We start from the raw sequence: 23,067 nt of genomic DNA, 5'->3' as shown, positions 1-23,067 counted from the left end.
CCAAGCTGCGTAATGCGCCTCTTTCAGAAGACAACTAGACAACCATTGATCAACAGCTCTCCTTCGTCTGATAGGAGTTGGCATAGTGGCATCGCATCGCCAGAGAACACAATTCATTCATAAGATCTTATCATCTTCAGTTCATTACCTGATTGAGCTGGCTTCTTCTACGAGTCCTCCCTTCCTCAAAGCACTTATCAAACTTCCGAATCCAAAACGAACTTTCCCAATCTGCGACCGCAAGCAATGTGCCTGATGAACCGCCATTGATGACCCCACCGTCGAAGGAGAGAGATGATGGACCTGGAGACACAATGGCAGATCAAGACGACCGGTCCTCCGAGGACATACAAGCTTCCAGTGATGAAGAGACCGTAAAGGCCGAGAGGGAGGAAGACGGCATCGTCGGCCTTTTGGATGATGAAACCCAGACGTCCAGCAGCACACCACCAGCGACTGAGAGTGGCGCACTTCCGAACCGATACAGGGAGATTTTGCGCGAGCAAGCCGACAATGTATCCGACGAAGGCTCCGTGGATGCCGTTCCCAAGCGGGTCGGGAGCCCGATTGATTCCCTGATGTCGGTTCCTGATGATTCCCCTTCGGTTCAGGCAAGTCCAGCTTCGCAGTATCCCAATACGCTCTAACTAACCTTGTGAGTTCAGGGCTCTGTGATCTCGTCTCCGAGCAGTAGTGTTCTCCCCTCTGTGGCCTCCCGACCCGGCCTCAGCAGTCCCACCCCCTCATTCCGACCCTTCGACCGTCGCTTCCAATCCCGCATCTCATCCGCAAGCTTCATTCACAGCCCGCGATCCTCCTCCCCCGGCTTTCTCACCGGCCACAGCCGCTCCGCTTCCCTCAGCTCAAACCTGCTAGACCGCGACGACACCGACACCCCATCTCCACCATGGGAAGTTGTACGATGGACGAGGTTGAAGAAACTCAACAGCCAGGCCTTCTCCGAGGCTGGCAAGCGCAACTTTGGCGCCCCTACATGCATTGCTGTCTCAGCTTCGATTGTGCTGGGAACTACGAAGGGTATAATATTAATGTTTGATTACAATCAGGTCTTGAAGACCATCATCGGTCCCGGGACCAAGGCGGTCGAGTCTGGTGCCATCACCGCCATCGCAGTTTCGGCAGACCATACCACGATTGCCGGAGGCCATGCGAACGGAAACATATTCACCTGGGAGGCAAACCGAGCATCTAGGCCGTTCCTTTCCATACCGCACCTTGAACAGCCGCAACTGCAAAACCGGACTGTTGATGGACACCTGCCAGGGGTTGCTGTGACCCATCTCGGCTTCCTCGGAACAAGACACACTGCGCTCGTGTCAGCGGACGACCGCGGCATGGCTTTCTCGCACCTGGCAACAAGAGGTACAGGATCCCTCGGCCGGACCGTGAAGACGACGAGGATACTAGGAAGGTATCCGAACGCTGCCCCTCCAGCCGGCAAGCCTCTCAAGCCTAGTACGGTCCTAGCATTCAGCCCCTTGCCCCTTGGCAACACGGAGCGTGCGACGGACACTATGGGCCTTACCGCAATGCTGACGCCTTATTTACTGGTCATCGTGTCCACGACACCCGTTGCACAAACCCAGCACAAGTCGGCGAGGCCCAAGGATGTTGCTCACCATAGCGCCATGACCGGATGCCTGGCGTGGTTCCCTGCCGTGAAGCTTAAGGTTCCGGATCCTGTCACAGGAAGCGATATTTCCAAAGTCAAATTGGTGTACTGCTGGTCCAATGTCTTGACTGTCCTAGACGTTGACGAGATCCTGGCCGAGAACAAGGACAAACCACCGACGCTCAAGTTTAAGGCACGGAGTAGGTGGAAGTGCGAAGAAGCCATCGTCGCAGTGCAGTGGCTTAGTCGATCGGTGCTCACCGTTCTGACAATCTCACAGCGCTTGATTGTGCTCGAGGACCGAACAATGCGGCAGACAGAAGGCTTCGACTTGATCAACAAGTTTATTTATCATGCCGATCTCTTCTCGAAACAGCTACACACTCTAGTGGAGCAATTAGACGAGGACGATACGTCTATGCATGGTGTTGTAGCTGACGCATTTTACATGAGTTTGAAGACGTACAAGGGCAAAATTTTCTTGCTTGGATTCAACGATGTGTCCATTGGGTCACTATCAAACTGGGCTGATCGAATCATTGCTCTTATGGAGAACGGTGACTATGTCGGTGCGATACAGCTTGGCACATCGTACTACACCGGTGACGCAGACAAGCTTACAATTGGGTTGCCTGAAGACACCTCGCTACGGCACTCAATGGTCCGCGACAAGCTTATGGAAATCATGAAAGCGTCGCTCAAATACGCCTTCACCCAGCGCCAAAAGGACAAAACAGCAGCCGACGACAACCATGTGCGGGAGCTTTGCGAGACGTGTTTCACTGCCTGTCACAATGTGAGCGATGTTGATTTCCTTTTCGAAGAGATGTACGAGTGGTATGAGGACGCTGGCGTGGAGGGCATCTTCTTCGAAACCATGGAACCTTATATCCTCGAGAAGAACATTACCATCGTACCACCTGCTGTTGTGAAGGCTGTGGTGACATATTACGTCACCAAAGGATGGGAGAGTCGACTCGAGGAGATCATCGTCCACATGGACACTATGACGCTGGACCTGGACCAGATCACACTGCTGTGCAAGCAGCACAGCCTCTACGACGCGCTGATATATGTCTGGAACCAGGCATTGAACGATTACATCACACCGCTGATCGACCTACTAACGTTGCTGGTACCTCTCATGAGCAATGGTGACTACATGTCTTCCGGAAACATGGAGGACGAGATATACGGCGTGAACGCGTTGAAGATGTTCCCCTACCTCTCCTACACATTGACGGGCAGAGTGTATCCTACCGGCGAGATTATGGATGACGCCACTGCCTCGAAGGCTAAGGCTGAGATTTACTGGTTTCTATTCTCAGGAAACAGTGTCACATGGCCCAAAGGCAGCGACCGACGCTTCCTTACACGGCCTGATCAGCATACAGAGCCGTCCTTCCCTTATCTCAGACTGATACTGAAGTTTGATGCCCCGAGTTTCTTGAGTGCGGTGAACGAGGCCTTTGAGGATTCGTTTTTGAACGATTCGCCGGACAAGCAAGTTAACGGTGGCATCAGGGGCGACGTGCCAGAAGAGCAGATCTTTGGCCGTACGGTCGACCGTCAATACATCGTATCCATACTTCTGGAGATTATGAATCCGGCGGACTTCGCAGCCGAGGACACGATCTATCTCGATATGTTCATCGCTCGGAACCTGCCAAAGTTCCCTCAATACTTGCTCTTCCCGGGTTCAACTCTCACGAAGGTTCTAACCGGACTGTGCAACTACCCCGGATCAGATCTTGCCGAAGATGCACAGCTCAGCGCCGAGTACCTCCTATCGATTTATCAACCGCCTGATGCGAACACGCTCATACCGATGTTCAAGAAGGCCGGTTTCTACCGGATTTTGAAGAGGCAATACAAGGTTGATAAACAGTATGGCAAGCTTGTCCAGACTTATTTCGAAGACCCCGCTGACCGGGACGCCGTCTTTGAATGTATCGGGGACTGTCTACGGCCACAGAGTGGTCTGAACCGCCGCCAGGTTCAGGAAGTCCTTGACGCAATCAGGAACAATGCCAGGGCACTTATCGAGACCAATCCTGTCGAAGCTGCGAAGTCTCTATCAGGACAGCCCGCAGACATCCACCGGCATGTTCTGGATTCTACCGACTCGTTGGGGCTGCAATTCTTTTATCTCCGAACGTTGCTCGAGCCAGAAAAGCGCGACGGGGAATCCCCAGCGAACCCCGACCGAGCTCTGATTGAACGCTATGTGCAACTCATGTGTAGATTTGACTCAGCTCATGTGTCTGACTATATTGGCTTGGTTCAATCTGTTAACCTTCGACTTGATGCCTTGCTTCCAACTATGGAAGAGACTGGTGTCATCGACGCTGCCGTTGTGCTCATGGCTCGAGAGGGGCAGATCAAGGATGCTATGGACAGACTTGTTAAGCACCTTGGTACGCTCGAGTCTGCCCTGCAAGGTGTTCTGACAGGCGCTCAAAACAACGACAAAGCTGGAGACTTGCAGTCAGGGGCTGAAGAAATCTTGCGGGCACTGCAGAAGTACGTGCATGTAGGCATCTGGCTTTGTCAAGGTCAGACCAAGTCTTCGAGAAAGGCGAATGGCGTTCAAAAGAAGACAAAGTCATCAACTTCAGAGGTCTTGTCACCTGATGAAGAGCTTTGGCTCAACCTGATCGATGCAGCAGTGCAGACAACCCGGCAGATATCGTCCACCATTGAGACTACGGGAACCACTGAGAATGACACTCTATCTCATGACATTCACGATGGACTTGACGATCTAGATAAGGATAAGCTTTTGGCTCTTTTGCGATCCCTCGTCCAACACACCTTCACGGCTCTCCTGACAACAACTTCTAGCCCAGCAGGAGGTCAAGGTGGGGGGAGACTTCTCACGAATGCCGGGAGCAATTTGTCATTCCTCCGCATCCTACGAGCATTCCTCACTCGAGCCGCGGCCTCGTCACCTAACCTCGCAGATTTGCGCTCCGTCCTGGCATCGATCTTCTCTGCCTATGCCTACGAAGAATCAATACTTCGGCTTTCCAACCGACTTCTTGAGCGAAGCCTGTTTGTAAATGTCAAGCAAGCTGTAGACCTTCGTCAACGAGGCTGGCGACCTAGGGGCTCGACTTGCGAAGCTTGTGGTCGCCGGATCTGGGGCCCGGGTGTTTCGGGAAATGTCTTTGAGGCTTGGGAGGAGAAGCAAGCGCGAGAAGAAGAGTGGAAAGCAGAAAAGAAAGCCTTGGTCGTTGCTGGAGACAAGGGGAAGGCCGGAAGCGGCAGCGACGTATCACAGGCCGTATCAGACTCTAAAGGGAAGGGTAGGGCCGCGCCTGTGGCATCAGATTCCCATGTGGAGGCGGACGAGGCAGCGCCGGAGGAAGGCGCTGAGGGACAAAGCGAAGCTGTGGCGAAACCGAGAGAGCAGCCGCTGGGACCTTTAGTCGTACTGGCTTGCAGGCATATTTACCATCAGAGCTGCTTGGACGCCTACCAGTCCCGGCCAGAGGTTGAGGGGAAAACCCGGGCGGAGACTCACGCGAGGGAGTACAGGTGTCCGATTGATGGATAGACTTGAGGTGTATCTTCTGTGCACTAGGCATGTACATATTTGATGAATGAATGAGACTTTTGATGGGCGAACTATAGCGAGGCCTGGGTAATACCGCCAACGCGTGGCCGTTATCGGTCTAACAGGATCGCAAGTTCATGGTTTCGAGAAGCTGGCGAACTCTGCACTGTACATCGTGACGACAAGGCAGTGCCGAGACTAGTTCCAAAGTATGAGCGCTTCAGGGCACTGCATCGCTTATTAGACGTCTCGGTAGCAGCGCACCCTTGACTATGTGTCAATGTAGGCTCTCAGGGGGGGATGCCTGTCTTTCATAACGAGTAAATCAAGTCGTTCGTGATAGTCTTCCATGCACAGGCCAAGCCGACTACAATATTCCGGAAGATATTGTTGGCGGAGGTGCGGGGCCGGTGGGATCCGTACTAAAGGCGGCGGGCGGGCTTCCGGGACTGATCGGGGCGGAAAGAGGGGCGCCGGCGCTTTGAGCTATTGTTCGGACCCTTGACTCTCCCGCCACCTTGCTCTCATTTACAGAATGCTCACTCTGTAAATCTCCTGGTTGAAGAGAACTGCAGTCCACAACGTTTACTCGAAATGCAAGTACCTAGGTGTCTTGATCCCGCGCTCGCGGAGCGGGCGCTCCAGAGCGTCTTATGAGGACCGGACCGTGTTGTTTGCTTTTGAAACACAGGCCTTTCCTATTCAAGCAGGTTATGCATCGTGGTGTAATTATGAAGGCATGTCTATCGATTGGTCTGTTATGGCGCAATTGGAGTTTGCGACGGTTCATCTTCTTGACTACCAGGCATGAGTCTGTTTGATAATTACCTAGTAGGTATTCTGGTATCATTGTTGTGAAAATGGGAGGACTCAATTGCTTCGAATAGCTCCAGCTCTCACAGAAGAAAGGTCGTCTAATTAATCGAGGACACGTCAATAGCGAGCGTTCTGTTATACCGAGTTTAAAGACTGGGTAAAACCGCTCTGGCGAGACCCCATTTAATAGCCATGAAGATTTTAGTGGGCGGCGTACAAGAATTGCCGCAATAACCTGCCCATCTCGTGGTTCTCCTTTCGGGACTTGGAAGCAGGATAGCGGAGCGGGCACCATTTACCATGTCACCATGTGTTCCTCGTGAGTCGTTAGAGGCCCACCAAGACCCTTGCGCCGATCCGGACTTTCCTCTTGCAGTATCGCACACGGAAGTCTCTCGTTCTCGGTGCTTTTGTGATGGTCTTTCCTGACTTTGCATTTCTCTGGCGGGCAGCTCCGGCTCCCTTAGGCAGTGTCAAGCGCTTGTTGACCAGATGGGTACAATGTTTGATATTCAGGTCGTCCTTTTCTTGCCTTGGATAGGGGAGAGGAGCTGACGGATTATGGTAGGACCCCAAGAAAGGGTTGATTGCAGTGTTGCGAAGCGTGCGTGTATGACATCCCTGTTAATCAGGCTGCTGACTGCCAACGCGATCAACGGCGTATGCCGCGAGAGGGCGCTTGTCAGCGAGGGTATGAAAGCCGGCAGCTCCAAGTCAAGCCTTTGGGATCGGCATGTGAATGCAACATGCAGCCCGATGCAGTCAATGGTATGTTCCAGCTCCCATGTATGATGTGCCCATGAGCCAACGACTATCGTAAGGCGGTGCAAAGAAGCGCAAAGCCAAAGAAGATTGCGGTGCGGGTTATGGAAAAGGCCATGCCAATAAAGCAATATCGCGAATGTCACCTCGAGCGAGTCAACCAGGGTCCTGAGAGGGCCGACTATTCCGATGGCGGGGGGGGGGCTTTTCGCAGCGGTGCTTTTACGCGCATTTCCACCAGTGGCACTAGCCCGTGGGCCGTGGGAACTGCCCAGTGGAATACCCCGGCCGATATTGTTCCACGATTCAACCCCTTCGAACGAAAAAAGGAGCAGACAAGCAGGAGGCACGCCGCACGTGGGAGGGGACTTACGTGGACGGTGGGCAGAAAAGAAGAACCTTCTTCTTTCCCAAGTTCCTAACCGGAGGATTCCTGTCCGGCCGGGGGGTTCAATGCCCGGATATAAGGAGTGGGACCCAAGGATCACGGACGAAGCACCCGGTAGGGCCATGAGCGCCGAGCGGCCCATGGTCCTGGATGGGCGGCATGGGGGTACCAGCTTGAGCACGCACCCTCCTCCGCTTACATCGCAACCCTCAATCTATTCCCACCATAGAGGTTTCTTCAAGTGATTAAGCTTGCTGCTTGAGAGAGGGGGAAGGTTTGTCAAGGGCAGTTCCGCAGCACGGTTTGTCGGCCGGGACGGGAATGTCTAAGTTCCTTTTAGGCTTGTTGACCGTGTGGACGTTAGTCTTGGGAGCGGAGCGGAAAGAAAGGAGAAGGATGGCAGGCAGGGCGGACGTCAGGTTCGCCAATATAATGAGATGGTCTCCCAAGTTTCCGCCCTCTCTGGGAAGAGGAAAGGGAAGCTACGCATCTGCCGTCCTCTCCGTTTCCCTCTGTCACTCCTTTTTACTGCCAAGACTCGCACTGCTGCTGCGAGTTTTCTGTAACACCGGGTGACCAACAGCAACCATGTTGTTCGTTTCGCTTCTGTGCTCGCTCTTCTTCCTGCCGGCGGTCGTTTTGGCGGCCTTTGGCTGGACGGACAATGGCTCCGAGTATGTCATTGACAGCGGCTCTGACCTCGTCATCAAGGTGACTAAATGCTGCGGTGATATATCTTCGCTCAACTACAAGGGCGTCGAGTACAACGGCTGGGGCGGCAAGAACACCCACGTTGAATCAGGTTGGTTTACGGATTCCGCCTTCTTCTAACGGCATTTAACAGGGCTAACATGAGAAAAGGACTCGGTACCAGCACGGTCAGCATCACGAGCTATAGCAACGTCATCAAGGTCTCGGTCGTCCACGGCGTACGTCTTCCCTCCTCATACCCCTTTTGGGTCCTTCCCACTATAACCTCGAAGCATCGTATACTCACAAACATCCACAGACTCTCAAGCACTGGATCTTTGTCCGCTACGGAAACAACAATGTCTACCTCTTCACGAACAAGGCAGACGACTCCGTCTCGGCCATGCGCTACATCGTTCGCATCCCAGGAGGAATCTTCTCCCATGACTCTGCCGAGAGTGTATGTGCTCTCAAAACGATTGAATTTCCATGATGGTCAGCTGACAAAGTACGAAAAAGGACTTCTATGATGCCAGCAGCACCATCATCGAGGCCCAGGACATCAATGTCAACAGCGCCGGCTTGACCAAGAGCAAGCACTACCAAGGCTCCAATTACGGCCGGTAAGTTACAAGAATACACTTTTCTCAAAGGAACTTGACTGACAAGTAGCAGAGTCATGGACTGTATGCGTTCACCCCAATTCAAACTTTGTGTGTAATAAGACTGACCCCTAGCAGTCGACTACGTTGGCCGCAAGAAGACTGGCGTCGGTCTGTTCATGATCAGAAGCAACCACGAAAAGGCCAGCGGCGGTCCCTTCTTCCGCTCTCTCGTCCGTCGTGCGGACCCGACTGGTGAGGACTTGTACGACATCTACTACTACAACATGGGCCACACCGACCCCATGCGCACCGGTCTCCAGGGCCCCTCCGTCCTGGCTTTCACCGCCGGCGAGGACCCCAACAGCAACCTCTTCGCTCGCAAGGCCGACTGGTCCTGGTTCGATGACCTCGGCGTAAGCAGACAATCCCTATTTAACAGCCACGTAGCATACTCAATCTAACTCAAATTTAGCTCGATGGCTGGGTGCCCGCCTCTGGTCGCGGCTACGCTTCCGGTGTCGGCCTCTCCAACATGAAGTCCGGCAAGACATACGTCGTCGGGCTGTCCAACTCCGCCGCCCAGTACTGGGGCACCGCCGGCTCTGGTGGCGTCTGGTCCATCACCAAGATCATCCCCGGCACCTACACCCTGACCGTCTACAAGGATGAGCTCGAGGTCGCCACCTCCTCCGTCACCATCAAGGCTGGCGCCGGGACTGCCGTCAACACCATCACCTGTGTTGATCCTCAGGATGACGCTGTCATTTGGCGCATCGGCGAGTGGGGTCAGTTTGATCTCCTATCATAACATTTCAAGACATGAAGAACACAAACGCTGACTTGTGGCATAGATGGAACCCCCAAGGGCTTCCTGAACTTTGAGGATACCCCCATGAAGCCCACTTACATGCACCCCTCCGACACCCGCATCTCCACCTGGAACGCCGGAAACTTCATCGTCGGCACCCACAGCGCCAACCGCTTCCCCGGTTACATGTGGAAGGAGGTCAACAGCGGCTACCTCATCTACTTCAAGCTCACCACCGCCCAGCTCGCGGCCGGCCACACCGTCCGCATCGGCATCACGGAGGGCTACATCGGCGGCCGCCCGGCCATCAACGTCAACTCGTGGGCCTCGGCCCTGCCCGCGGCCACCAACCAGGCCAGCACCCGCTCGCTGACCGTCGGCACGTACCGCGGCAACAACGTCAAGCTTACCTTCGCTGTGCCGCAGTCCGCCTGGATCCAGAGCACGAGCGAGTGGCAGATCCTCACCATCAACATCATCAGCGGCAGCTCCGGCGAGAAGTACCTTAGCCCCGGTGTCAGCTTTGACGCCCTTGAGCTTCTGGCTTAAGGGAGTAGGACGGCCAACCCTGGCAGCTGATTGACAAGATGGATTATTGAAGGCCTGACAACGCTTTGGGCTTTGTGCATCATGGCTCGGCGCTTTGCTGCCACTCTTCGTCTTCTATGCCATTATTTCTTGAACATATCTTTTGCAATTCATTGTACATACAAATACCGTATATAAGCCAAAAAAGACAGAGCCTTTGAGCATGGATCAGAGTCACTATTGATTGTTCAAGCGCTTTCTGCTTTTTGCCATGGAGAGCCCGTCATTATTTTCCAATTGCATCAAAGGGTCATATCGCAACATACACTTACACCGTGGTGCTTAACTACCCGGCTCGATTTTCGTTCAAGAAAAAGATGCATGGGAGTGAGTAGTTTGCGGTGAAGGAATTTGCCAATACCGAACCGGTCTGGTACATGTGTGTAAGTGAGAGTGTGGCCAAGGGCCTGCAATCCGCCCTCTTGCAATGCTAGCATGTTTTCATGTTTCCTTGTTTGACTTGTTGTATTTGATGTTTCCATGATTCCTTGGCTGGTTTTCTTGCGTGTTTTTATGGTTTCAAGGATGTTTTTATGCTTTACTGCATGCTTTCTTGCTTAGAGGCATGTTTTCTTCACGCGAGCCCATGTTTCCGTACGAGAACATGCTTTTGAAATGTGTTTGCATGTTTTGTTGGCTGTTTTCTTGGGTGTCTCGATATTTCCTTAGATGTGTTCATGTTGCTTTGCTATGTTTTGTGTATTTGGAGGCATGTTTCCTCGATATGTTCTCACGTTTCCGTACGAAAACACCCTTTTTCTTGACTTGTTCTCATGTTCTCGTACGAAAACACGTTTTCTTCACTGTTCTCTTGAGTATGGAAATGCTGTATAGGTTGTTTAAAATTGGTTTCTGACATGTGTTTTCATGCTTTGCTTGGTGTTTTGTTGGTATGTTTCCATGCTTTGTTGTATGTTTTTGTGCTTAACTACATGTTTTCTTGACATGTTTTCATGTTTTCGAACATAAACATGTTTCCGTACGGAAACCCGTTCACTCTCTCTCTCTCTTTCTTTTTTTTGCACAACTTGGAGGCGTCAAGCCAAAGGAACCTAGACAGCTTAACGTCGGTCGTACGTCTGTCGTGGTCCACGTTGGACTTGAACGAGAACCAAGTCCCGATTGCTGAAATGCTCGAGCATCGGGCTATGAAAGCTTTCAATTCCAAGAGACAATTACACGCCATGTCAGAAACCACAAGGATTCTGTTGAAGCTCATTTATTTTTCCTGACAATCTCGACCTCGTTCTGTCAACAGTGTGCTTTCGAGAACCGGTCACCTTTTCACAGGTCTAGAAAAAAACATGCACACTTCAGAAGGACCTCTCATTTTTCCATCGTCTGCATTAAATACATGTTGCATCAACGAGTCCCAAGTAGCTAATTCCATCATCTGACCCAGCGTGTTCGCATCTAAAGCGTGGGTCCCTCATGTACCTGTATCAGGCTGTATCATCTAGTGCCCTGGTGTACAAAGTTTCATCAAATCGTTCAAACCCTTTTCCTAGAAGATAGGCTCGAAAGGCAAGGGGCGTTTTTCTCGTTTTCATTCCAAACCGTGATTTTACCAAACGCCCGCCTTGCCCGTTACGTAGCCTGTGACCCCGTGTCGTTTGTTCCATCCGTCTCGTAGATCCACATTACTCCTCATCTTCCTCGGTATCATCCTTGGACGAAGCCTTGGCCTTCTCATTCTCCTTCTCAGCCTCAGCCTCAGCCGCAGCCGCAGCCATGGCCATCTCGGCCTCTTCGTCCTCGTCAACGTCAATCGTCTTGGTGGCCTTGGTCTCCGGCGGCGCAACAACCTTGGCCTCGACCTTCTTCGTCGCCCCGCTCAAGTCCCAGTCGATCTCGGCGCCAGCGCCGTACCGGGTGACGAGCCACTCGTTTGCCTTTTTGAAGTGCCCGCAGTCAAAGAACCCCCTCGACGCGCTGAGCGGGCTCGGGTGCACGCTCTTGAGGACAAGGTGCTTCTTGGCGTCGACCTTGACGACGCGTTTGCCGGCGGGAGTGCCCCAGGCCATGAAGACGACGCCGCGCGAGCGCTTGGCGGCGACGAGGTCGATAACCTTTTGCGTGAAGCGCTCCCAGCCGCGATTGGCGTGGGAGTTTGCCTCGTGGGCCCGCACCGTCAGGCACGTGTTGAGGAGGAGGACGCCGCGGTCGGCCCAGGGGGTCAAGAGGCCGCCCTTGTTCGGGGGCGGGGAGAAGGAAGGGTAGTCCTTCTTTAGGGCGATGTACATGTTCTTGAGGGAGGGGGCGCCGGGGTGGGCGGGCGGACGGAGAAGGCGAGGCCGTGGGCTTGGTTTACGTTGTGGTAGGGGTCTTGGCCGAGGATGACGACCTTGACTGTGTTGAAAGGGGTGTGACGGGACCTGGTAAAAGCTTACGGTTAGAAAAGGATGACTTTTGCTGAGGGTTCACGATGCAAGAATCAGAGTGGGACATACCAAGAGTACACATCCTCTTTGGGGGGGAACCACTTCTTCCCGGCATCCGACTCCCTGTTCAGGAAGCGCTTGAGGTCCAGAAACTCCTTGCTGGTGACCTCGTCCTTGAGAAGGGCCAGCCAGCTCTCGTGAAGCGAGCTGATCTCGAGCTGCAGCAGCTCCTTCTGCTCGGCCGTCAGTCCGGCAACCCACTTGGCCTTGTCGAACTTGACCGCAGGCGCCTCGGGACCGGCTGCAGCACCGGCGGCACCTGCTGCGGTGGAACCAGCTCCCTTATTGCCGGCCGCCGGCTTCGGGGCCCCAAAGAAGGACATAATGCTCCCATCTTGCTTGGGCTTCTTGCTGTCGGAGGCGGACAGCGTGCCGGCCTTGCGCTTGAGTGTGGACATGCTGGCGTGTGGAGAGGGCAGGCTGTACGAGAGGGAGACGATGACGTTGGCAGGCCGTTGACCTGGCCGCGGACGTAGAACGGCGTAGGTTGCTGCCCTGGCGAGGCGTAGAGGATCAATTGTGATGGGGAGTTGTGGATCAGACAAGAAAATTCAAATCGTCATCAAGCTGGTACAAAATTCAGATTTGGGTCGATCTTGTTCACGTTAAATGGGTGTAATACAATGGGCTAACAAAGAGGTTTGGAGTGGGGGAAGAAGAGAGACTGAATATGGAGTGTAGTCAAGAATGAGATTTCTCTTAGCCCTCCATTGGCCTTAAAGCTCGAACACCCAGTCTGCGAACCGTCGCGTGGTGACGCGCTACCAATTGGAAAAAGTCATTAACGCGAGTTGATTGACCCGCTGTTCTGGCGCGTCCTGAAGGCTTTTAGTGGCTGGTAGGGGCCGGGGAGCTGCCTGGGAGCTGCAGCCCTGCAGCGGCCCCGGCTGCTTAGCGGTTCCAACTGCCCCTGAGAGCTCCCGTCGGCTATTTGGGACGAAGTGGTGACTTCATCAAGATCTCTTTGGCTTACCTTAAGGTAGGTAGGTAGGTACCTTACCTTACCTCAAGGTTAATACCAGTCCATTATTGGGCAATTCATCCTGTCACCACGAGGTTGGGATCAGCCATGACTGAAGTATGACATGAAAGTAAAACCACCTTGTGGACGAGGTATCATTACACTTCAACTAGAATTACACGATTTTTTGTTTTCCCCAATGTCTAAACCAACCGCGACGTATGCCGCTCGGCATGCAAACTCCAGGCCCGGGTTCTTTTCCTTCCCGTCGTCAATAGATAGCAGCCCGCTGAACGCCCAATAATGCTGGAAATGGAATGAGTAGTGATGATGCTCCAATATTAGTCCGCGTCCCTCCTAGACTTCTCGTTCACGCCCCTGAATACCCGCTTTCCGACTTCGTAACTGCTGATCATGATGGCGCACGCCGGTGCCACCTTGAGCGTTCTGGGGATCCATCCTTTCCATAGGCCGCCAATGCCCTCCGTCGTGAAAATATGCCAGAGCAGGCGCACCATAGAGCCCTGTTCAGCGGCAGCGGCCTTGGCCGCGTTGGCCTCGCCTGCTTGACGGGGCGCTTCTCTGTACACTTGCGTCCTGGTCTTGCCCACGTCAAACGGCATCGTCACTATCGATGCGAATCCGCCAGAGACGGCACCGGCAATGAAGCTGTCCGTCATGGTTTCCGTGTGGTTTTCGTGGCTCTGAGACCGGCGGCGCGATTGCGTTCGTGAGCCTCTAGTATCCAAAGTCCGGCCGCGGCGGGTCTCTCGAAAATCTGTCAATCTACCCCGGATCGTCTCGTATCCCCACCAGTACAGGCCTGAGAAGGGCACATCCCTCCACAGTGTCAAGGTCAGGCCCCTCCACAGAGAAGTATACCCGCTGCTGTGGACCATATCCTTGATGTCGCGGAACGTGTTTGCGAGATGGCCAGTCGTAGAGTTGCCGGCCGACGCTTGCATTCTTGTACGGAAGAGCTCGATCGGGCTGACGGCAGCTGCGGCCAGAACGCGAGCCGCGGAACCGGCAATCAACGGGGCGGTGTCGTCGTTGAGCCTTTGCGCGATTGGACTCTTTCTGTTGTATCTCATCCAGTCGTAGCCAGTAAAGTAGATGATGTTTCCCGGGATCGTCATTAGCAATGTCGGAGACAAACCCCTCCATAGACTAGTGAATCCTTCATTTCGCGCAATCTTCTTCAGACCGTCCATGGTAGAGCTGATTGTCTTGCGCTCAACCTCCTCGACAGAGCATGCAGCAGCAGCAGATGCTCCCGCGCCCTCTGCCGCTCTCGGCATCGCGAGACATAGTTCGGAGTTGTTGTTCATGAAGAAGACCTCCCGGCAGCATGCGGTGACTCCGAGGTTTGATGTGTTGAAAGTCTTGAGTGTGTCGGTCGTCATGGCCAACCGTGAGAAGTCTACCGTCGGCGGAGTGACATTTTGCGACTGCCATCGGATTCGGACAACGTCGAGGGGCGTCACTGCACATGCATGTCAGCGTATGGGAAGCTCATATCTCATTTCGCGCCATAGTTGGCTTACCGAGAAGCGATGTCAAAAGACTGCCCGACATGGCCGAGATCATCTTCTGCGGCGCCGTAATATCATCGTCGCTTCCTCCGCTACCGTTGGTCGGGGGCTGAGCTATTCGCGCCATCGGGAAGGAGTCATCGGGGTCGAATCTATCGTGGTCCTGGCCTCGGTTGGCCTGGTGGATGGTAGTCATTGCGGACCAGCTTGCATCGTCGGGGAAGTCGGAGCTTGGGAAAGATGGTGCGGTCATCCGGTCGGTAGGAATGCGGTGCAGTAAGAAGCTGGCCAAAGTGGAAGATGACGAACGGTTCGACGGATGAGGGGGTGAGGAAAGGGTATAAGCTTTCACGAAGTCGAAAAAAGAGGCAGGGTGAGAATTAATTAGCCTTACCCCGTTCGCTAGACCGGGAGAGTCGCCTCGTCATGACTGCGAAATCGGGTGCGCGCTCCGACTCTGGTCCCTTCCATTTCTCCCCCCAAAAATTTGCCGGAGATAATGAAATGGGTGGCGCCGGGGCACCTTGCTGGCCGAGCCGAGCCCAAACCGTTTAAGGTGATGTCACGGACCGACCCTCTGACCCAATTGGTTGGAACTCTGGTGGATCCATCGGTGCGCCACAAAATGTCACCGATAAGCACCAGGCACGGTGGACCTCAGGTGGCACCTCACACGCCGTCTGACTCCAGTTCGGCGTGCTTTCCGTGCCTGCTTACAGCAGCATTGTCGATGATGAGTGGTCGACTTTAACTACATCTCATACTGCAGCTTCGATCCTTTAAGATATTCGGAATTTTGAAATCACCAAACAACGCCATCACTCACCTCGATTGTCAAAGAAATAATCAATGTCACTGTCATAGCACTTCCCCAGCTTCGCAGGCTCATAATTTTTGAGCATCATAGCTATCAGACATGGCAGGCGAACCTCCACAGCTCGATTCCGAGCTGGAGTCTTTTCGGCAGCAATGGCAGACTGAGCTGAAGCACAAAAAAGTAGTCCCGGAAGCTCGAGCACCTCAGTCGAAAAGGGAGGCATCTTCGTCATCCAAGCAATCGGTACCTACAGAGATTCCCAAAAGCATAGTTGCCAAGAGGTCTCAAATAGAAGAGGATGAGGAATACGCACAATCTCTCGTTTTCGATGAACCAGCACCGCCCGCTTCCGGTCCGACCCTGGATGGCCAGTCTGATCCCAACAAGGCCAGAGAACTGGTATCTGCCCTGGATCACTTTGAAGAAGCTGTGGAAAAGGAGGCAATCGGCAGCTTAGGGGACAGTCTCAAGTTGTATCGCAAGGCATTCAGAGTGAGCAGCCAGTGCTTTCCTAATACGTCTCTTCCACTATCATCATGCTGAAGCTTCCTTTGTAGATGGATAATAGAGTCGACCTGGCGTACCGGAAGAAGCACTTCCCCGCCGGTGCCGCGAAAGCGCCACAGCCCTCAGCATCTGGCCCTGCCGCCGCCGCCACAACCACAGCAAGCAAGCCAGTAGAGACGCAGACCATGAGCGAGCTGATTGCCGGCTTCTCAGGTCTCGCCGTATCGGCCGCGCCCCCGCCGGTGGAAGGTGACCCGGCGCCGCCCTGCCCCATTGCCGGCATGCCCGAGGAGATCCTCGTCCACATCTTCAAAGACGTGGCCGTCCTCGACGTCGGTGACTTTGTACGGCTGTCCCTCATCTGCAAACGCTTCGCCTACGTCGTCGCCACGGAGCAGCAGATCTGGCGCCGTGTCGCCCTCGGCCCAGAATTCGGCTTCGCTGGCATGCACTACCACTGGCAACGCGGCGTCTCCTGGGAACCGCTGGAGGAAGAGGAAGACAATAGCGGCGACCTCGACTACGTAACCATGGAGGAGCTCGCGCGGCGCCGCAGGGAAGAGGGCGAGACCACAACCCTCGCCCTCCTCCCGGAACTCTACGACTCGTCCTGGCGGAAAATGTTCCGCCACAGGCCGCGGATCCGCTTCAACGGATGCTACATCAGCACCGTGAACTACATCCGACCGGGCCAGGCCAACGCTAACCAAATCACCTGGAACAGCCCCGTCCACATTGTGACCTACTACCGCTACCTCCGCTTCTTCCGCGACGGCACCGCCATCAGCCTGCTTACCACCGACGAGCCCGCCCACGTCGTGCACTACATGACAAAGGACCTGCTCGAGCTACACCGGCGCAACAGCGGCGGCGGCACGGCGCATCTGCCGTCCGTCGTCATGCAGCACGGCCTCCGCGGGCGGTGGCGGCTGTCCTCGGCGCTCGATCACCCGGACAGGCCCCTCGGCGAAATCGAGGGCGACGTGGCCGTCGAGACGGAGGGGGTCGGGGCAAAGTACACGTACAGGATGTATCTAGAGATGCGCAACGCCGGCAAGGGCGGCGCGCGCAACACCAAGCTCGTCTGGAAGGGCTTTTACAGCTACAACAAGCTGACGGACGACTTGGGCGAGTTTGCGTTGAAGAACGACAAGCCCTTCTTCTTTAGTAGAGTAAAGAGCTACGGCGTCGGGGAGTGACGTCTTTTGCATTTTCCCGGGCCTTGAATAGACAAGAGGAATAGAATCCTAAAGGCCGAATTCCCGGTCTTCCCATGTACTTTCCTTGTGGGCACCAAACTCCTTTCTACTGAAAGACCGCCAGTGATGTTCTTGACAAATCCATGCTCCTCGCAATATCCTCCCAAGCCCTTAACCCCTCCAAAACACCCACACACTCACTTATCCCGAATCCTCTCCCATCCGTCGCTCCCCAACACGACCCTCAACGGCACCTCTCTACTACTACTACCACCACCGACCCCGTTTCCGTCCTTCACCATCCCGTCACCCCGCACCAGCTCCGCGATCCTCGCAACAGCCTTCTCCGGGTCCCCCGGCTCCGTCCCCGGAAGCGCCTCGGCGCCCCCTCTGATCGCAGCGTTCAATCCCGCAAACTCGGGAATACGGGCGGGCACGTTGGATATCTTGTTGAAAACCTTTGTGCGGAAGAACCCCGGTTCGATGATGGTGAGTTTTATGTTTGGAGCGAGGATGGATAGTTCCTTGGAGAGAGTCTCAACGGCGCCTTTTTGTAGTGTTAGTTTTTCCCTTTGCTCTTCTTCGTTTTCCTGTTTTAAGGAGAAGGAGGAGCAGAAGAAGAAGAAGACATCATAGACGATACCAAGCTCAAGAAAAAACAGACTGCTGTTCAAAGTGTACACGGTGTAAGTGAGGGAGCTGTCAAAAGACAAACCTTCGAGCGCAAATTTACTGGCGCTATACGCCCCGGCACCAACTTCAACGTGCCACGCCGCCTACGAACTGATATAAACCAGCGTACCCGTTCCCTTCTCCCTCATCATCGGCAGGAATGCGCGCGTAATGTTGAGCGGACCGTGAAAGTTTGTCCTGAAGCTCGCTTCCATGTCCTGTTGTCTACCCTCGTTCGTCCATATTACCAGCGACTCTAGAGAGAGAGAAGAAAAAAACGAAACGTGTATAGGGGGATATTAAAGGGGTAGGTGAAGCTCACGTCAACTCCTCCACAAGCCCAGAGACGATATACCCAGCATTATTCACAACAACATCGACCCCTCCCTTAAAATACCCCCACGCCTTAGCCGCTTTAGCCCGAATCTCCGCCTCAGACACCGCTGCCTCTCCCGCTCCCTTTCCCGTTTCCGTTCCTGTCGTCGTCGTCGTCGTATCTCGCAGATGCGCAAGCCTAGCCTCCGCCCCGCCACGGCCCGTGGCAATGACATTATCCCCCTCCGCCAGCAGCTTCCGCACGAGGGCCTCGCCGAAACCGCTCGTGCAGCCCGTGATGAACCATGTTTTAGATGATGGCGTTGTCATGGCGGGTGGGGAATCTACCGATTCTTCTTTCTTGTTTGCTGTTTGTAGACGAGCAAAAGCAGGAGGGTGATGATGATGATGAGATTGAGGGTAAGTAGATAGACTAACAGTTCAAGAGATGTCAAAGACCAGGGCTAGCATATTCCTTAGTCTCTTAGGACCTCGTCGTGGCTCTCTATACTATTTGATACAAGGACATAAACCGGATCCCACCCAGTCTTGGCTGTACAGAAACCGTCGTACGAAGTTAACGAAAACGAGCAATCTAGGATCTGCGGATCGATCAGAGCTCTACCCACGAGAAACCGACCTAGAAAGCACTTGGCCAATCGTACAAGGATGTTAGCCTTATGGCATAGGGCGTACACAAGGGCGTAGACCGCAGTAAACAGGTGTGGCATGCCACAACATTGCGGGGTGATGCTTTCATTTAGAGTTGGGTTGAGGTTTGGCCCGCTATTTCGTCTTGGATCCTCGTAGAATCGTATATTACTGCCCTCCATCGGGCGTATAAAAATAAGTTTGGCTTGAAAATGCATCGGGAAAATGGTAAGTCGCTACATGAATGACTAAAACGCCTCGACGCCTGGCAGGGCACTAATGCTAATTTCCTCCCTTCGCAAGGTTGCGAGTATCTGTTCCAAATAACATAAAATAACGAGGAGATGGTTATGTGCTCACGGAAACCCCGTAAGCCAAAAATGTACATCGCAAAGCATGTATCAACAGTGGTTGTTGAGTAGCATGATTACAATGATGTAATATCAAGAAATGGTCGCCCGAGGGTATCATATCGCACTTTTTCTGCCTAATACTGGGCGTGAGTCGCAAATTGGCGAACTTGAACAGTGCTCCATCCTCGGCATGGTTCTCAGTCTTACAGACGACGGGCCACATGTATGTCTTTTCGGGGCTTCGGCCGATGACAACCTTCTTTGACACCACCGACTTATTGTTGACGATATACGCTGCCTCCTTGGCGATAGACGCTGTCTGCAGTACGTGGCGGTGCCACTCTTTTGCCGTCTAAGAACTTGGGGCTTCTGCCGTCGTAGTACATATTGGGCGTTTGCTGCTGCCTCCGCGCTTCGTATGCTCGTTGCTCTTCTTCATCGAGCGAAAATGCCTTTTTCAGCCAGCCAAAAGCGCTGCGTTTTTTCTTCAATCGTTTTTCTCCGCTTGCCGTCATCTGAGAGTCGTAGGTCATGGTTGTGACGTTGCTCAACATGCTTGCGCCTCCTAGTCGGGACGGTGCGTTCCTCTGATGGGTGGGATAGTACCCAGACTGGTGACCATAAGGAGATCTGGGCTGCGCACCAGCAGTGAGCGGCCTTTGCTGTAGTGGGGAGTGTGGACTCGCTTGCACCGGGCGGTAATATTGGTGCTCCGACCTTGGGGAAGGTAGCACCGGCGGCTGCTGTACAGGCGGTGAGAGCTCGTTCGCTGCATGGTAACGCTGCCGCTGGTCATAGTCAGAACCATAGGCGGAATCTGGAGCCTGGCGCTCCCGAGGAGACTCTCGCGCAGTGTGATGAAGGTCCGATGACGGGGGTGGAATTTGGATTGACTCTGGAGGAGTCGTCTTCAAAGAGACTCTCTGGCGAAGCGAAGTCTTTTTCGTTGGGAGAGGCGCCTCGCGCTGGGGCTGATATCTGCTTGATGATTCGGTCGGGGCGGGTGAAGGCATGCGTTCCTCTGGTGGCTGTGGGGTGTACGTCCTTGGCTGGAGTATATATAGCGGTCCGTCGTCCAGAGTCACCTCCACCTCCTCCTCAGCGCTGACTGGCTCAGTTATTGGGCCGTCGGGAGTCTCCAGAGTGAGCTTCGGCGCGATAGAATGCGAGCTCTGATTTGTGCGGGTGGTATGGCTTGTACGAGCCGTCTCGTGAGAGTGATTGGTGTTATGAGAGAGTGTGGTTTTATGAGACTTGGTGGTCGTTTGTGAGTGAATCGTGTTGTGGGAGTGAGAGGTGTGGAAAGACTGCATGGTGTTGTTTGAGTGCGATGTTCTATGGGTTTTGACCGATCGCTGATCAGGGGAAGCTACTGGCGACGGTATCTGCATTGGGATGTCAAAATAGGCCAAATTGGAACTCGACCTCCCTCCAGTGGAGACAGAGCCGCTCACACTGTTCGCGCGCAGCGTGGAGCGCCTCGGGTCTCTGGGAGGTGAAGCTGGTGGTGAATTCGACGGGGCATCATCTACTCGGGCGCCTTGCAGCGGTAGGCTGAACGGCGGAATGCTGGCCTGTAGAAGCATTAGTTCTGGACATACCAGAGGGCGATTGGTCCGACTTACCCAAGTTCTTCGACTCACTTCACCGGCCTTTTTGCTCATTTCAGCCACCATCTTTCCCAGCTTAACGACCAAGGTATTCAACTCCTTGCCTTGAGCTTGCAACTCCACGAATGCATTGTACCAGCCCTCAGTATTGCCCTTCATTGCGGCGTAGATGTCCACCACGTCTGGACGATCTTGACGCCAACTGCCCGCGTTTTGGTGAGCCAGATAAACAGCAAACTCCTTTGTTGCAGCGAGGCCATGCTGCACATCTTTGTCGTACTGTTCGAGCTGGATGTTGGTGCGAGCTACGATATGCTCAATTTTTTCGTTGCCTTGGACGATCTCGAGGCGGAAATTGCGGTCCTCGAGCAGCTTCTCAAAGACTTCGAGGTTCTCCATGGGCAAACGAAGGTAGTCGATCCTCTCCTTCAAATCGTTGGTCGCCTGCTCAAAGTCCTCCATGACCACCTCGAGAAACTCGTCCACCTCATCGATGTGTCCCTGCAGGATACTGACGACCTGGGCGGCGCTGTTGGCCATGCCGTGGAGTAGCAAGTAAACGCCAAATGATATCTGCGCCATGAGCTTCAGGAGCTCGTGCTGCTGCTGGCCGGGGCGAAAGCGCCAGAACATATCGGGTAGGTCATCTTCGCGTTCTTGGCTAATGAGCTCCTCGCGACGAATCTTTGCATCAGCAGTTTTAAGTTTCGGTTTCTGGGTAGGATTGCCATCGGCGACTTCGAGGAACGACTCGGCGAAGGCGGCCTGCATTGAGGGGATGGGATGGCGAGGGACCTTGGGGCTGCCCAGTGTCGGTGACTCGTTATTTGTTCGGCGTATGCTGCGGTCTGGGATCTGGGGCACGGTAGCCGTAGTTGGTGTTCGCTGAGCATCCTCATCGTCACTTTCATAAATGGGAGAAGGCAGGTCGTCTGACGGGGGAAAGAGAACAATCGGAAGGTCCAAGCTCAAGTCGAGGTTGTTGTTGGCCCCGAAGGACATGCGTGGGAAGCCTGTTGATGTAGCCATGGCGTATAGAAGAAGCTGTGTCTGGAGAGGCTATAGGCGAGCGGCAGAGACCATTGGCGTGCGACAACTGCCACAGCCGCTCGACAGTACGGGTCTGGTGGTTCGGTCGGAGTCGTGTGATGTGGGAGGTCGAATAGCAGAGTCGGAGATATAACGTAGGACGCTGTGCGACACGGGCGCTGAGCGGGAGACCACAACTGTCACTGCTGGTCTCACAAGTGTTGGTGGTAGTGGTGGTTGTTGTTGTACGAAGTGTTGGGTGTGCCAATGGCTGGCGCTGGTTGGATGAGAATGGCAAAGAGTCGAGATGTTGCAACAAGCAGCCGCGTCGAAGGGGAGAAAAAGGACGTGTTTAGCAGTCGCAGATTGACATGACAGGCAGGACAGCCCCTGGAAGGTGAGGGAGGGGGGGTTGAGAAAGAGAGGAGCGAGCAAGAATAGATCCGGGGTTGTCGCAATGATGAAAAAGGGCGAGCGGGCGAGCAAGGAGGGATGTCGGAGGCAAGGTAAGGCCAGACAGGGTAAGGTATAGATTATAGTGTGAAGTGGGATAATATTAGGATTATGAGTAAAAGGGTTAGGCTCAGGACAACGAGAAGCGAAAAAGAAGAACCGGGAAGGCCAAGCGATGACGGCGGGATCGGGGCCGGGAAGAAGGCTCAAGAGTCAAGGCTCCCGTCGTATGCACAGTCGTGTATTCGTACAAGAATGGCGAGAGGGGCAGAGGATAGCATTCCAGGGCGGAGATGGATGAGGCGAGGGTGAGTTTGAAGTCTGAAGAGGAGGGACTGGACGGTTGAGGCAGGCTCAAGTGTACGGAGTAAGGTACCTTAGTGAGTGGCACAGACAGATAGATAGTTGGATCTCAAGTCTACTTCGTGGCCTCGGAAAGAGTAACGGGATGGAGGAAGAAGTCGAGAGAGGAGGGAAAAGGGCAAAGAAGCTCTGTTGGTAGTAGGGATGTAATGCGCCTCACGCTGGGATGGTAAAGAAAGCCCGGAAATGCAGTTCGCGAGTGAGAGAGAGTGTGGTGTGTGTGAGAGGGAGTGACTTGCGCGGCGATTGACCATGAGATGGGATGGTGTGGGATGGGATGGGATGAGATGGGGGTGCCCTGGGCCTGAACCT

At 54.0% G+C, this 23,067-nt stretch overlaps 6 protein-coding genes across 6 annotated transcripts; 3 read left to right on the top strand and 3 right to left on the bottom strand.

The window, feature by feature from the left end:
- Positions 1 to 314: 314 nt before the first annotated feature.
- Positions 315 to 5,192, top strand: VPS8 (Vacuolar protein sorting-associated protein 8; the record flags this gene model as incomplete). Its single annotated transcript, XM_065755987.1, has 2 exons — positions 315 to 611; positions 666 to 5,192. 2 exons carry the CDS (start codon positions 315 to 317, stop codon positions 5,190 to 5,192), a joined length of 4,824 nt encoding a protein of 1,607 aa, XP_065615227.1.
- Positions 5,193 to 7,746: 2,554 nt separating this feature from the next.
- On the top strand, positions 7,747 to 9,810 carry N0V96_000601 (uncharacterized protein; the record flags this gene model as incomplete). Its single annotated transcript, XM_053197699.2, has 8 exons — positions 7,747 to 7,960; positions 8,020 to 8,087; positions 8,168 to 8,308; positions 8,368 to 8,471; positions 8,524 to 8,534; positions 8,589 to 8,866; positions 8,926 to 9,238; positions 9,305 to 9,810. The coding sequence occupies 8 exons, from the start codon at positions 7,747 to 7,749 to the stop codon at positions 9,808 to 9,810; spliced, it is 1,635 nt and encodes a 544-aa protein (XP_053044922.2).
- Positions 9,811 to 11,489: 1,679 nt separating this feature from the next.
- On the bottom strand, positions 11,490 to 12,688 carry UNG1 (uracil DNA glycosylase; the record flags this gene model as incomplete). Its single annotated transcript, XM_065755986.1, has 2 exons — positions 11,490 to 12,198; positions 12,300 to 12,688. The coding sequence occupies 2 exons, from the start codon at positions 12,686 to 12,688 to the stop codon at positions 11,490 to 11,492; spliced, it is 1,098 nt and encodes a 365-aa protein (XP_065615226.1).
- A 904-nt stretch (positions 12,689 to 13,592) lies between these two features.
- On the bottom strand, positions 13,593 to 15,039 carry MTM1 (Carrier protein, mitochondrial; the record flags this gene model as incomplete). Its single annotated transcript, XM_053199235.2, has 2 exons — positions 13,593 to 14,737; positions 14,799 to 15,039. 2 exons carry the CDS (start codon positions 15,037 to 15,039, stop codon positions 13,593 to 13,595), a joined length of 1,386 nt encoding a protein of 461 aa, XP_053043334.2.
- A 663-nt stretch (positions 15,040 to 15,702) lies between these two features.
- N0V96_000598 (uncharacterized protein) lies at positions 15,703 to 17,309 on the top strand (the record flags this gene model as incomplete). The annotated part of the gene is made up of 2 exons (XM_053199234.2): positions 15,703 to 16,095; positions 16,161 to 17,309. The coding sequence occupies 2 exons, from the start codon at positions 15,703 to 15,705 to the stop codon at positions 17,307 to 17,309; spliced, it is 1,542 nt and encodes a 513-aa protein (XP_053043333.2).
- Positions 17,310 to 20,824: 3,515 nt separating this feature from the next.
- N0V96_000597 (uncharacterized protein) lies at positions 20,825 to 21,939 on the bottom strand (the record flags this gene model as incomplete). Its single annotated transcript, XM_053199232.2, has 2 exons — positions 20,825 to 20,869; positions 20,926 to 21,939. The coding sequence occupies 2 exons, from the start codon at positions 21,937 to 21,939 to the stop codon at positions 20,825 to 20,827; spliced, it is 1,059 nt and encodes a 352-aa protein (XP_053043331.1).
- Between the last annotated feature and the right edge of the window lie 1,128 nt (positions 21,940 to 23,067).

The sequence above is a fragment of the Colletotrichum fioriniae genome (assembly GCF_027942845.1).
Source record: "Colletotrichum fioriniae strain IMI 355084 chromosome Unknown scaffold_1, whole genome shotgun sequence".
NCBI classification, from domain to species: Eukaryota; Fungi; Ascomycota; class Sordariomycetes; order Glomerellales; family Glomerellaceae; genus Colletotrichum; species Colletotrichum fioriniae.
This window is presented reverse-complemented; position numbering and strand designations above follow the sequence as displayed.